The sequence below is a fragment of the Martes martes genome (assembly GCF_963455335.1).
Source record: "Martes martes genome assembly, chromosome: X".
NCBI classification, from domain to species: domain Eukaryota; kingdom Metazoa; phylum Chordata; class Mammalia; order Carnivora; family Mustelidae; genus Martes; species Martes martes.
The window spans coordinates 25,538,361-25,551,182 of NC_137897.1; the positions used below are offsets into that span (position 1 = coordinate 25,538,361).

The 12,822-nt window shown below is 45.3% G+C and overlaps 1 protein-coding gene across 4 annotated transcripts in view; it reads right to left on the reverse strand.

Annotated features, from left to right (window-relative positions):
- The window catches only part of DMD (dystrophin), a 2,068,501-nt gene that overhangs the window by 96,529 nt on the left and 1,959,150 nt on the right, over positions 1-12,822 (reverse strand). For all 4 annotated transcript variants that reach the window (XM_080795194.1, XM_080795196.1, XM_080795193.1 and 1 more), the window contains one exon: positions 9,114-9,188. In XM_080795194.1, the coding sequence (XP_080651320.1) occupies positions 9,114-9,188 (75 nt within the window). The remainder of the gene's footprint in view (positions 1-9,113; positions 9,189-12,822) is intronic.

Consider the following 12,822-nt stretch of genomic DNA (forward strand, 5'->3'; position numbering starts at 1 on the left):
AAACATTAAACATAATGATTCACTATTTCTAGAAGCCTCAAAAAGCAACCAGCAGACACTTCTGTGAGACTGTTTTGTTGTTATTATTATTTTTTTTAAATCTCAAACTAGGAATTTCCACTGGGGGATGAATGTATGTATCTTCTTACTAGGGAATATATTTGCAAGTCATATAAAAACCCAAACATGTGCTAATATACCCACTCTTTCAAAAATTATCTGTACAGTAGAAGATGCTATAGGTTTTGACACAACTGAATAGGGCCCATTCGTTGGCCTCTCTCTGTGTCAGGGCTGTGGGGTTGAGAGAGGGTGGGGAGAGGACAAAAGGACTTGCTCTCCAGGACCCTCTCTACCCTTCAAGAAAAGCAGACAAAGCAGAAAATGAAGCAGGATGTTGAGGTAGGGGGATACTGAGTATAGGATCCCATTAATGGCTACTGCGACTCTGGTTGCGAGTAATCAAATCATGTTGATTTCAATCAACATTCTAGATTCAAATGCTAACTCCACTCCTTTCTGCAAATGCTACAAGTGAGGAGCTGAAGCAGGATTTTTTTGTCTTTTACTGTCTCTTGGGCTCTGAAGACCAGAAAGCTCCCTTAGAATCCTTCTGCAGTTGAGAAAGTGGAGACCAGAGAGGAGAAGCCTGACTCTTAGAATTGTAGGACACGTGGAGGTCCATAGTGTAGAGCACAAAGGGAGGTTGCAGAAGGTGCCCTTACAGACTAGACAGAAAAAGAAAACCATGCCACCTTCTCTACCAGGGAGAACAGTGGAACAACAGAGAAGCACCAGAAAGTCAGTTAGCTTAAGTCCCACGGTGCCCACATCACCCCCAAGCTCATTTCGCAAGTCAATGCAGAGACTCTGTGTTCATATACCAACAACCCCGGAACCTACTCCGTGCATACAGAGACAGAGGAGGGCGCCGGGGGGTTCGGGGATAAGTGCTGTGTGCCTGCTGGCTCTTGCCCCGGCAGCGGGCACCTGTGGGAAGAGAAGGCTGCTGGTGATGTCACGCTGTTCTCCAGGCAGCTGACAGTTAGGGCTTAAGGGCTTTCCAAGCACATCTTTGGCCACCAAGAAAGTTGGTGCACTTTGATGTGGTTTTCTGCACTGTGAGGGTTCATCTCAAAGGCTCTGGTGTGGGCCTAAGATGTTTTTTGCTAAAAGGCTACACAATGCAGAGCCTGGATCAAAGCAATGAAAAGAAGTGCCTTACTGTGCTGATGTGTAGCCATGGGTTACAGCTCATCATTACTGTTTATGCGTAAAAGTTACACTGAACATTTTTCACCTGGTTTGGGGGAGACTCATGAGGACCAGCTACGGGGAAAGAATGTGCCCAGGTTACCATAAGGCTTTAAGAAACCCTGTATGAGACTCCACTACGTGCTCCCTCGTTTCCAAAGTGGTTTGTGCTCACATGTGCAGTTCTTGATCCAAGGGAGAAACTGCATCCTGGTACCGCCCTTCCAGAGATCAGGCACTCAGGGCTCGCACCTGGCCTATCTGGACCCTAGGCTGTGAGGCAGCCTGTGGTTTTGATCCTGCTTTTAATGCTGACGGCATATTGTAGCCAATGTCTTTAATGAACGGTAAATTTTTAAACGCTCTCATCTGGGTCCCGTGAGTCTTTAGCAACTGAGCCCTGACTGCTACTCCCAGTGCAATTAATGTCCGGTGTGAGATTGCTTAGGCGACCCCCCCCCCCCAACTCATCCTTAGCTAAAAATATGGCTACGGTAAACAAGAGGATTCTGATAGAAGGGATGAAAATGAACCGTTGCCGCTGGTTTCCAAGCTACCCTTGACTTCACGTAGCACAGGCGTTGACATTGGTTATCGATGACAGAACTTTCTAATGGAATCTATAAATGGTAGAACCTGAACTGGAAGAGCTAACAGAATGGATTAGAAAGGAACTACAAGCCGATAGCAGAGAGCAGGTCGACTAAAAATTCAGTTCCTTGGATGCATCAGCCAAGCTCCAAGAAATTCAGAATCTCCTGTAGATAGAGCTTCACGCTCTCTGGCCTGCAGGTGGAGATCTAACCAAAGGAACTGGGGCAGCTCTCACTTTGATAAATGGGCTACACCTGTGAGACCACTCACAATTAAAAAGATAATTCAAGGGGGGACTTAAGCAGGTGTTTCAACTTCACCACATTTTCTTTTTCAATGCCATCCCTAGCTGTCCACGGACTGGGGCTACAATTAAGAGTCTCAAAGGCTGGTTATATTCTGAAACAGGATATTACGGCTATTAGTTGGAACCTAAGTGCAAAAATCCCACAGGGATTGACAGAATGGATTACTCCTTCCCCACCCCTCAACTAGCTGGAGCTGACTATCCACAAATGTTTTGTTGCCTAGAAACAGGGTAACCCCGTTTTTCTGTACTAACCCGATCTCGCCCTTTAGCATTGGGAAGAGACTGAAGAGGAATCCCCGCTAGGCCTCATCTTGCCACCAGCTCCGTACGCATGAGCCAAGTGGCTGAACCCAAAGGACATACTTCGTGTGCGGGTGGAAGGTTTGGACTAAAATCAATGATCAGAAAGAAAGGTCAGACTTGCTGAAGGGAACAAAGCCATGCCGTGGGTGTTACAAAAGGGAAAATCCAACATCACCGGTGCCTAGAAAGAGGCTTAAAATGTGCTCCCTTAGCTCTGAGTCAACCATCTCTTTAAAGAGTCAAGAAGTGGGGCGCCTGGGTGGCTCAGTGGGTTAGAGCCTCTGCTTTCGGCTCGGGTCGTGATCACGGGGTCCTGGGATCGAGCCCCGCGTCGGGCTCTCTGCTCAGCGGGGAGCCTGCTTCCCCTCCTGTCTCTCTGCCTGCCTCTCTGCCTACTTGTGATCTCTGTCTGTCAAATAAATAAATAAAATCTTTAAAAAAAAAAAAAAGAGTCAAGAAGTGGGGGAAAAAAGAGGAAGAGACGTGAGCTCTGATTATAACCAGAAGTCTTTGGAGCAATACTGAAGCAGCTATGTCTTGGTTCTTGCTTCACAGGACACATCTGTTATTAAGGATCTGTACTGAAAAGTATCCTGTGGGATTACCTACCCAGTCAAACGTGAAAAACACGGATTTACAACAATCTGAAAGAACATTGTGGGGCCACTGTGACTGTGAAGGTTTAAGAAAGGTCTTGGGTACATGGTAAAAGGTTCATATGCTCTACACCTCATCTGTCACAATATTACGTGTAAAAAAAAAAAAATGACTATTTGACCCGCGGTATAAGAGGAAAGCCACAAATGGGTGGACGGACAACTGAACACTGTGACCCCTAGGGAATAAAAGCCTAAATTGAGGGGCCCACATCCCTGTGACTGAAAAGCCAGAAATGTGATGTGGACAATCATAGAAATTTCTGTGGTGTAAGCACAGCAACAACTATGGAGGAAGGATGATGACTCATACGATGTTAGCCTGGGTGACTGGACATTTGTGCATCTCACATTTATTTCCTTGTCATAGTAAAGATGTGAGTCCACAATGGCAGCAATGTGTCTGCTGGACCACAGAGCATGGGGCTGTGCAATATAAAAGAAAATAAAAGGAGAGTAAGGAGCTCAGCAAGGAGTCCCCCGCCAGAATGAACTGGCTCTGAATGGGGAAAGATACATGGATGGGAGAGCTCCTAGTGCAAAGACAGCACTTGGAAGGCACCCAACTCTGGAAGCAAGGTTAAGGATGGCAAGCCCCCTAGAACGGTGACTGGAAATGAAAGCTACAAGGTACTCCTTGAAGAGTTTCCGCATCACCACTCGGGGCCAACCGTTCCTCCCCTAGTGTGCACCTCCCGGATACTGGACACATTTGGAATAGGATTATAGTACTTCCCCTGGGAGCAAGAGAGGTCCTATTACAGGAGCCCTCACTTCGGGCATCAGCATCTGGAAGACCTCGTAAGCTGAGAAAATTCGCTTGGCTCTGGTCCTCGGGATTGTTTTGCATCCTAAAAAAAAAAACAAAGACCTGGCCTCCCACCTATGTGAAAAAGAACCCCTTGCCTATACGAGAAAGATGGATTTTGGTGGGGCACAGACAATACAATGAGCCTGGCCTCTTGGGCTGCCTTGCTATAAGGCAGCCTGTGGCTGTGAAGACACATCCTGGTTCTCACGCTGTGGCCTCACTGGGGCCTTTCCCTGCAGTAGACCAAAGACACGTAAGCTACGCTGTCGTGGATCCGGGAGTCTCTGTTAGCAACTGAACCCTGTCGCAGGGCACCCTCGGAGCCCTCTCAAAAGGTGAGGTGGTTTCATCAAGACGGGACCAAGTCTTTCCCCTGCTTTGTCGTGGTGAGGGAGAGTCTGGCAGCCCTGACTTTATTCGGACAACTTCAGGTCCTACCAAATCTCTCTTTGCGATTCAACTGTTCTCTATTCCTTGTTTGCAGAATATCGGTCACATTTATCAACTGCAGTACATTGAGCCCTATGGTCTGGGCTCTCTCCAACCCAACACATGCTAAGAAACTGAATACGTATGCTTTGCTAAGTGCATTTGTATGTCTGCTCTTAGAAGCTGGAGAAATTTTTAATTGTAGAAGTCACACACACACACACACACCGAGAGGACGTCATCAGAACTACAGATGGACAAAGAAAAAGCTTAGATTATCTCCTCCTAACTCCGGGGGCGTGGGGGGACGGGGGTATCAGCCTTAGGAAGCAGCTTACAAATCCGTCTTACCAAGATTTTCTCTTTGTCTCTGCTTTTCTGCCGAGTTTAATTTTCACTCACAGGGTGCTGAAAGGCAGTATGGAGTCATGCAACATTAAACCGATTACAAACTGGGGACATTACAGGCCAATGGTGAAGCTCTCAACTTAAATAGCAAATTCTCGATAGTGGATGAAATTGTGTTATTCAGGTTTCTGCAATATTGAAGCTTTGATAGCGAAGTGCAAAAAGACGACCAAAAGCTTAATGGCAGGAATGCTGCATATTTTCTAAAACATCAGTAATTCAAACCCTTCCCTGGCATCAGGACATCACTGAGAAAACATCATTAATTTTCATTAAAGCGAAAGTTGGTAGAAGCGCCCTTCGGTTGGAAGAGCCAGCCAGGACAGACAATGGCTCTTTATCATGGCTTCGCAGGCACAGAAATGACAAAGGCTGGAAGATAAACCTAAGCAAACATCAAATTAAGAGGAAATTCTTAAATCATCTACTGAACGGTTAGTTAAGTAATGTGACCACACATGTTTTCAAGAATAAAGGGACTGGAGAACTCCTTATTCTGTAGTCATACGACATGTGGAACTCTTATCATTCTTGAGAATCCAATATGTAACTTAGGTAATATACCCTAATTTGGCTGTGCCTACATCTTTTTCAAATAGGAGAAAAATCATGCTCAGAAAGCAAAGGCTGAGAATTTCAGATCTGTTTCAAAATGGAAATTCTACATCCTACCCTCAGAACTTAACTCTACTACAAGGTTATAAACTCAAATGGCCAAACTTTTTGTAGTATCAAATTGCCCCATTTCCCAACATCTATTGGAAATTTTAACTTAACCTGAAATGATAAAGTGAGACATCTTTGTGAGCAGAATTATTTAACAGAAGTGGATAATGCCTAAATCCAGAGGACAAAGCAACATTATAGAGAAGGACAGTCACTAGAAGGTTTTCCATCTTGTCTATTTCTGGGCTTTTTCAAAGTATAACCGGAAACAGCTGATTATCTCTCTTAAACTTTCAGGATTTCACAGGAAGAGACTCTATACTAATAACACTTTACAGTAACAGGTTCATAATTATCCCTTTATCGATGGAAAACATTATCTATGGGATGGGACAGGGCCAAGAAAAGAAAAAAAGGCAGAAGACTTTCTATGCCCAGTTCTCTGACTCCACCCAGCTCTCTGACTCCCCTCCCCAGTGGGCCTCTTTCCAGCTATGGTATGTTAACAGGTCCCTGAGGAAATTCCAGGTCTGGGGAGACCGTTAAAAAACACTTAAACTTGGCAGCTATAGAGCTGAAAAACGACAGCTTCAGACTATAAGCTGTAAGGAAATGGAAGCCTCAATTTACTTTTGTTCATGCATCCAATCCGTGGAAACATACAAAACCCTACCATGTGCACTAGGCTTTGTGCTATGGACTGGAGAGGCCCAAATAAAGATGAAAAGCTCACTCCCTCCTCCCAAGTAATTTCACTTCTTGAACATTTCTTCTCCCTCTCTGGGGAAAAAGCCCCAAGCCAGCAACCATCCTTGACTGACTGCTAGCCCCTGCGAACCTCTGGTCAGGCTCCTTCATTCCCAAAAGCTTGGAAGCCCAGGTTCACAGTTCTCTCTTCCCTGGTTCTGGCCCCGACTCTGGAGGATTTCAACACGAGGAGGGATAACCGGGGCGTCACTCTTGACTCACTCCCCTAACTTCCTGTTTCATCTCCGTGCGAGTTTACGTCTCCGCCACCCACTCAAATGGTCAGAGCTGAGATCCAGTCACCCGGACCTGTTCACTCCTGAAACAATGTTTAGCTACGCTACTCTCTGACCACAACTTGCCAGCCTTCCAGTTACTTCCACACCACCTCTTCCTATGCCTCCCTCAACAGTTAGCCCCTCGATCCCTCTACCTCCTGATTACCAGCTTCCCTGTGAATCCAACATGGCCTTGACAGACATCATCACTTCAACCACTTAACCATTCTTTGGCCCAAATCTCCCCTTCTCTAGCCCAGCTGTCATGTGCCCACCTGCGATGGACCCATCTGGCTCCTGAGTACTGAGTGAGCCTGGAGCAAGTCCACACCCGTGAAGCTTGGTGCCACTACTGAACATCGAGCACACTGGGCTCCTGCTCAAAGCAGCCCTCTTCTCTCTTCTTCTCCAGAAAGGTGAACCCACCCACAACCCTATCACCCTCCACTCCCAACTGTGGCAGAGGAACACTCTCTACCTTCCACAGAAAACAAACCTCCACATGGCTTCCCTCACCGTCCAGCTCCTATATCTCCTTAGCTACCGGACCTACACAGATCGCTGCCTTGCCACCCCCCGTTAGTGGAAGAGAGGTGCCCCCACCTTCTCTTGGCTCCTAGATTAATTACCTCCCTTACGCTCTGAGAAGTCCCATTTTTTTATTATCTTGTTCTCTCTTCTTCTCGTCATGATTTAAATGGACTCAAGTATCTTTCAACTTCTAAGTATATACACTTCATTAACGCCTCTCCATCCACGGCAGCCAACTGCCACCATCACTCCCCTCCTTCAAACTAAATTTCTCCAAGAACCAGCGATACCGACCGTCTTTACATCTGCTTCCGATTTATTTTTAAGCCCACTTTCCCACCTCCACTGTGCTTCTAAGAATCTCACTGAAGTCAGTAAGGACCTCCTTCTTGCTAAATCCAATAGGCATGTGCACCAACTCCATGCTGACCTCCCAGCCCATGTGCCCCTGGTGGCCGGCCACTTCTTTCCCCCCATGCAGTACCTGGCACTCGAGTTCATGGTTATCTTCCTTCTCTCCCGATGGCCAGTGCTTTGCGATTCCCTCTGTACAGCCTAAATAGTCTTTTCTTCCTCTGCACGCTCTCCCTGAGTCTACATATGAGTCCTAAATATTATTTGTCTGCTACTTCTCCCGAGCATCACAGCTTCATGCCCACCTCCCCCAGGCAAGTCTACCATTCCGTCAAGTGAGCACCTCATAGCTTCCCTGAGTCCCCCTCACCCACCCCATCAAGTTCATCACTAAGGCCTGTTGATGTCACCTCTTACATGTATCTCAGTTGTCTCCAATTCTCTCCTTTCCTCCAGTGCCCATTCGGGCCATGGTGTGGGAAGGTTTAGAGTACCAGAACTGCTCAACCAGGTGCTCTCGTGGGCTGCACAACCCCCGCCCTCAATTCACACTCTATTCCATGGCCACGATGACGTTTCTCAAGGAAAATCCCATCATGTCACCCCCTTGCATGGCTCCCCACTGAGCACTAGATTCTTGAAATAATTTAAAAAGCTTTTTACAATCCTCCTCCCACTTCTCTCTCCAGCCAAATCTTTCACCATGGTCCCTCCTTTGGACTCTGTGCTTTGGCCATGCTCAAGCATTTTCAGTTCCTGAATGGAACACGTGCCATTCCTTCTGACTAGAACACTCCTCCTAGAGTGAGTTCTACTAAGCCTTCTGGACTCACAGAGCTTAGGTACCACCTCTTCCAGCAAAGGGTCTCTGAAGCTCACCCCTACAACTAGCTCTTCTCAGAGTACCCTCATTCTTCCCCTGTCACATGACGACATAGAGGCCTCCGAAACCATCTCTTTATTTTTCCTCAAGCTGCCCATAAAGTGTGGCAATGGACACGGTATCACTTCATTTCTCTTTTTTAACAGACTGCGCACATTCTCAACAATCTTATGTATATTCACCTATGTCTCCAGACTTTATGGACACCCTCAATCTTCCTCATTAGACTACGAGTGCCATTAGGGTAGGGACTGGAGCAATTCCTGTTTCATGGCTCTATCATCAAGGCACACAGGCCTTCAAACAACATGTTCTAATTAACTGTGATGATAATGGATTATATATAAATCATGAGATGAAGACAAGGAACTACAGGACACATTCAGATTTCCCCACTGAGCTATGATATGGAGCAAAAGCAGAGAACTTAGCCTGTCATCTGTCCTCCGTCACGGCAACCACCCAAACCCCAGCATTCAAGCTAATAACCTACTCACACCTGCACAATGTGGTTAGGGCAGATACAGTCTTCTACCACTAAATGCATTTTAGAAGAAGCAATAAAAGGAGAAGACAGGGAGAGATTTCAAGTTTCATAAAGGTGACTCAGGATGCCAGAGCCCTTAGTTCGAAAATATGAATTATCAAAATCTTATCAATTCAACATCAGTAGCTGAGAAATGTTGACAGGAGAGATCCTGAACAGCCTAACAAAATAGTTTAGGGCACACTAGGCCAAAGAGATTTTTAAAAAGGGGATTCTATGTTACAGCTGGTCTTATGAGAGCTATTTCTCCCCTCTCCAAGTGGAAATACCCCCGAACCCAATTTTTTTTTTTTTAAAGCAAAGAGGAACTATCATGCGTTTCAGGCACAGGTTAATACTCACAGCAAAGGGCCTTCTGCAGTCTTCGGAGTTTCATGGCCGTCCTATAGGCTGAGAACCTGACATTATTCAGGTCAGCTGAGGAAAAAGGGGACAAAACAAAGATCATTTGTTATTTCATCAGAAAGCACAAAAATTCCTGCTGTTTTGGAAACAAAACAACAGTAACTTAGGAAAAAAAAATCTCTTGTACATATGTCCCACATTTTGGGCGGTGAAAATTCTGTCAATTTTTGGAAAAAGCAAAAACAAGCAAACAAACAGAAACTCTCTTTGCTGCCTGACGATCGCTCAAGCTAAATTCTATAAACTACACTGGGCATCCATGCAGTCCTTGTTCCTGAAAGGGAAGATGAGACAGACAGGCATTTCTTTTTCTTCTTCGAGACAATAGCCTCGTTCTACTAGAGAGGATCTTTGCTACACAAGATTCAAGAGAACAAGGAATGTATTTTTGAAATAGCTCCTACAACTTAGCAAACAATCAAGTGGCAATTTCATACTTCTGGGGGGTTCGGTTTCTTTCTTTTTTTTTTTTTGAAGTATAGATGAGTTTGTTTTCTCAGTAATATTGAAAAGAATATTTCACAAATGAAAATACAGGAGGCCTTCTAAAAAAGATAAAAGTTTAAGACGAAGATCTCAGGTACATGGAAAGCATGTTTGTGTAACTTAAAATCACAGCGGAAGAGCTCTAGGCTTTAAGGAATTAGTCTTGGATTTATTTCACTGATAATATTTGGGTTTTTTCCCAAGTTTTTCTTTAAATTCCAGTTAGTTAGCTAACAGTGCAATATTAGTTTCAGGTACGAATATAGTGCTTCATCACTTCCATACAATACCCACTGCTCATCCCAAGACGAGCCCTCCTTAATACCCGTCACCCATTTAATACCTTTTTCTGGTTATAAAAGTTATACATGCTCGCTGTGGCATACTTAGAACAAAGAAAAATATAAAATCCAGTAAACAAATCACCCATAATCCTATGATCCAAAGAGAGGCACTGTTAACATTTAGAGAATTTCTTATCCAACGCGTGTGTGTGTCTGTGTGTGTGAGATATATTTTAAAATGTAACTGGGACTAAAATAAACATGTGGTTTATATTCTAAGGTGCCACCATTGTAATATTCATCACAGATGAATGTCTCAACAATGTCTGCTACTGCGGTTGCTACGCCACCTGTCTATCAAGCCCCCCACACCCCTGACCCAGCCCAGAGCTTTATTTCCATGATGCCCTTACTGAAGTGCGTGCAAACCTTGGAATACACTGGGCTTTATGTCTCTGCTGGCATGTCTGTGGAGTTGGGTTTCAGGAACCCAGTTCCAAAAAGCTCCTTGAGGACAAGTACTCTGTCCCGACTTCTGTCATCGTTCCCAGGGAATTAATATACAACTGCTCTCTGAAAAAGCGAGTGCACTACAGCTAGTGAACCACCGGTGGATGGAAGGACTAAACGAGCAAAGGAACGAGAGAGAGAGAGAACAAAACATACCGGCAAACATGTCAAACCGCCATAATCACATGGCAGCCGCAAAACCAATTCTGACCGGGCTCAGGAGAGGGAAATGAGGTAACACATAATCCAGGTCGCCCGGTTCAACAGCATTAACTGTAGGGCCTTTGCCGAGACCAAACGCAAACACCTCGACTGACATTAGGGGACAGAAAAACAATGTCTGTCATGCATTTGAAAATATTCAGCCTGACAATTAAAAAAACAGACAGCACAAAATGCTGGCGAGGATGTAGAGTGACTGGAACACTTCACACACTGCTGGGGCGGGGGCACGTAAGCCAGTATTTCCACTTTGGAAAACCAGCTTAGCAGCTTCCTATGAAATCAGACAGACATCTCTCTTGGGACCCAAATAGTCCCCTCCTGGAGATTTACCCCAAAGAAATACACGCATGTGCACAAAAAGATGTGTCCACGAATGTCCACAGTAGCCGCTTTATCTGTAACAGCGAAAACCTGGCAACAAATCATAAGGAGAAGGAACAGACAGACTGGGCAGAGCTGTACCATGGGACGCTAATCTTCAATGAAAAGGAACTAAATACTGAAAATTTAACATCAACCGTCCTGCATAATGGCTGATGCCGAGTAGAAAGCAGACGAGAAGGGTAAATACTGTTAGATGCCACAGACGTGAAACGCTAAACAGACAAATCTCACCTATGCTGACCGAAGACCGCTACGCTGGCAGCCTAGAGTGCGATCGGGGTGGCTAGTGGACTTCAAGGCAACACAAGGTTATTTTGTAGGGGACTGAATTCAGTTACGTATCTTGACTGGTCTGGAGGTTTCTGAGTGTATACATTTGTCAAAACTCTACCTATACAATTAAAAGGCATGCATTTTATTGTAGATGATATCTTCATAAAGCACATCTAAAGAGTTTAAAGTAAACCCTCACGTGGACAGTACAATATGACAAGTGTGTGTGTGTTAGCTTAAGCTACACTCCAGGGGCAGTCAGCTGTCTTAATCAGGCATGCACGCTCTAGGGGTGGTTGGCTACCAATTCATCAAAAAAGCCTCACTCCAGCAGTGGCCACTGTAAGTACTTCAGCTATATTTAGCTACTATTCCACCAAGGGATTCATAAATTATCCTAATTAATGCTAGATAGGTTTGCACTCCTGATAGTAGTGGTTTGCAAAACAGGAGGACTGTTGAAAAGGGATCAGACATGGTCCCTGCCCTTTTACTATCAGGATATGAGAAGAATCAAACAGGCTCTCCACCTACAGAAACGGGGCCCTACACTAGATTCCAAAATGTCCACCTGTAGGTCACTGAATTATTGGCTGCCTGAGTTCAGTGAGATGCTCCCTGGAATCCTGCTGTTAGAGCAGTGATCCTCAAACTTCAGCATGTATCAGAATTACGGGGGCAGGGCTGCTAGCTAAAAATACAGATTCCCAGACTGCGCTCCCAAATTTTCTTTTTCCCTAGACCCGGAGAGGGTCTGAGAATGTGCATCTCTAACAAGCTTCCAGGTGATAGTGATGCTGCTGGTCCTCTGTGTTAGAGGGCCCGGGCTAGTGGGCAGTTGGGAGGCTCATCCGCCAAGCACTCACAAAGGCAGGGTTGTGATCTCACTCTGCCTTTTGCATTCGCTTTGTGCCCTGTAGCTAATAAATGTTCTTTTGTGACAGAGCTAGTTCTGAGACCTGCTTTCATTTTAAACTGGTCGGTAGGCGTGGATAAGTTAAACCACGTCTAACTTGGCATGGCTACCGATGCATGCCGAAGAGTACCTGTGTGGGTCCTTGTTAGCTCAAGTGTGATTTGAGGACCAACAGCATCAGTATCTCTTCGGAGCTTGTTGGCAGCACAGAATCTTAGGCCCCACCCAGATCGATGAATCAGAATCAACATTTTTTCTAAACAATTTTTTTTTTAGATTTTATTTATTTGTCAGAGAGGGAGCGTCAGGCAGAGGAAGCAGCCAGCTCCCTCCTGAGCAGGGAGCCCAATGCGGGACTCAATCCTAGCACCCTAGGATTGCAACCTGAGCCCAAGGCAGATGCTTAACCAACTGAGCCACCCAGGTCCCTAGAATCAACATTTTAACAAGATCCCAGGTGATCCATATGGACCCTCAAGTATAGTCAATTCTTTAATTGTACATTTTAACAAATTTATGTTTTCCACATTGTTCAAATATGAACTCGGCACAAAGACCTGCTGTCTTT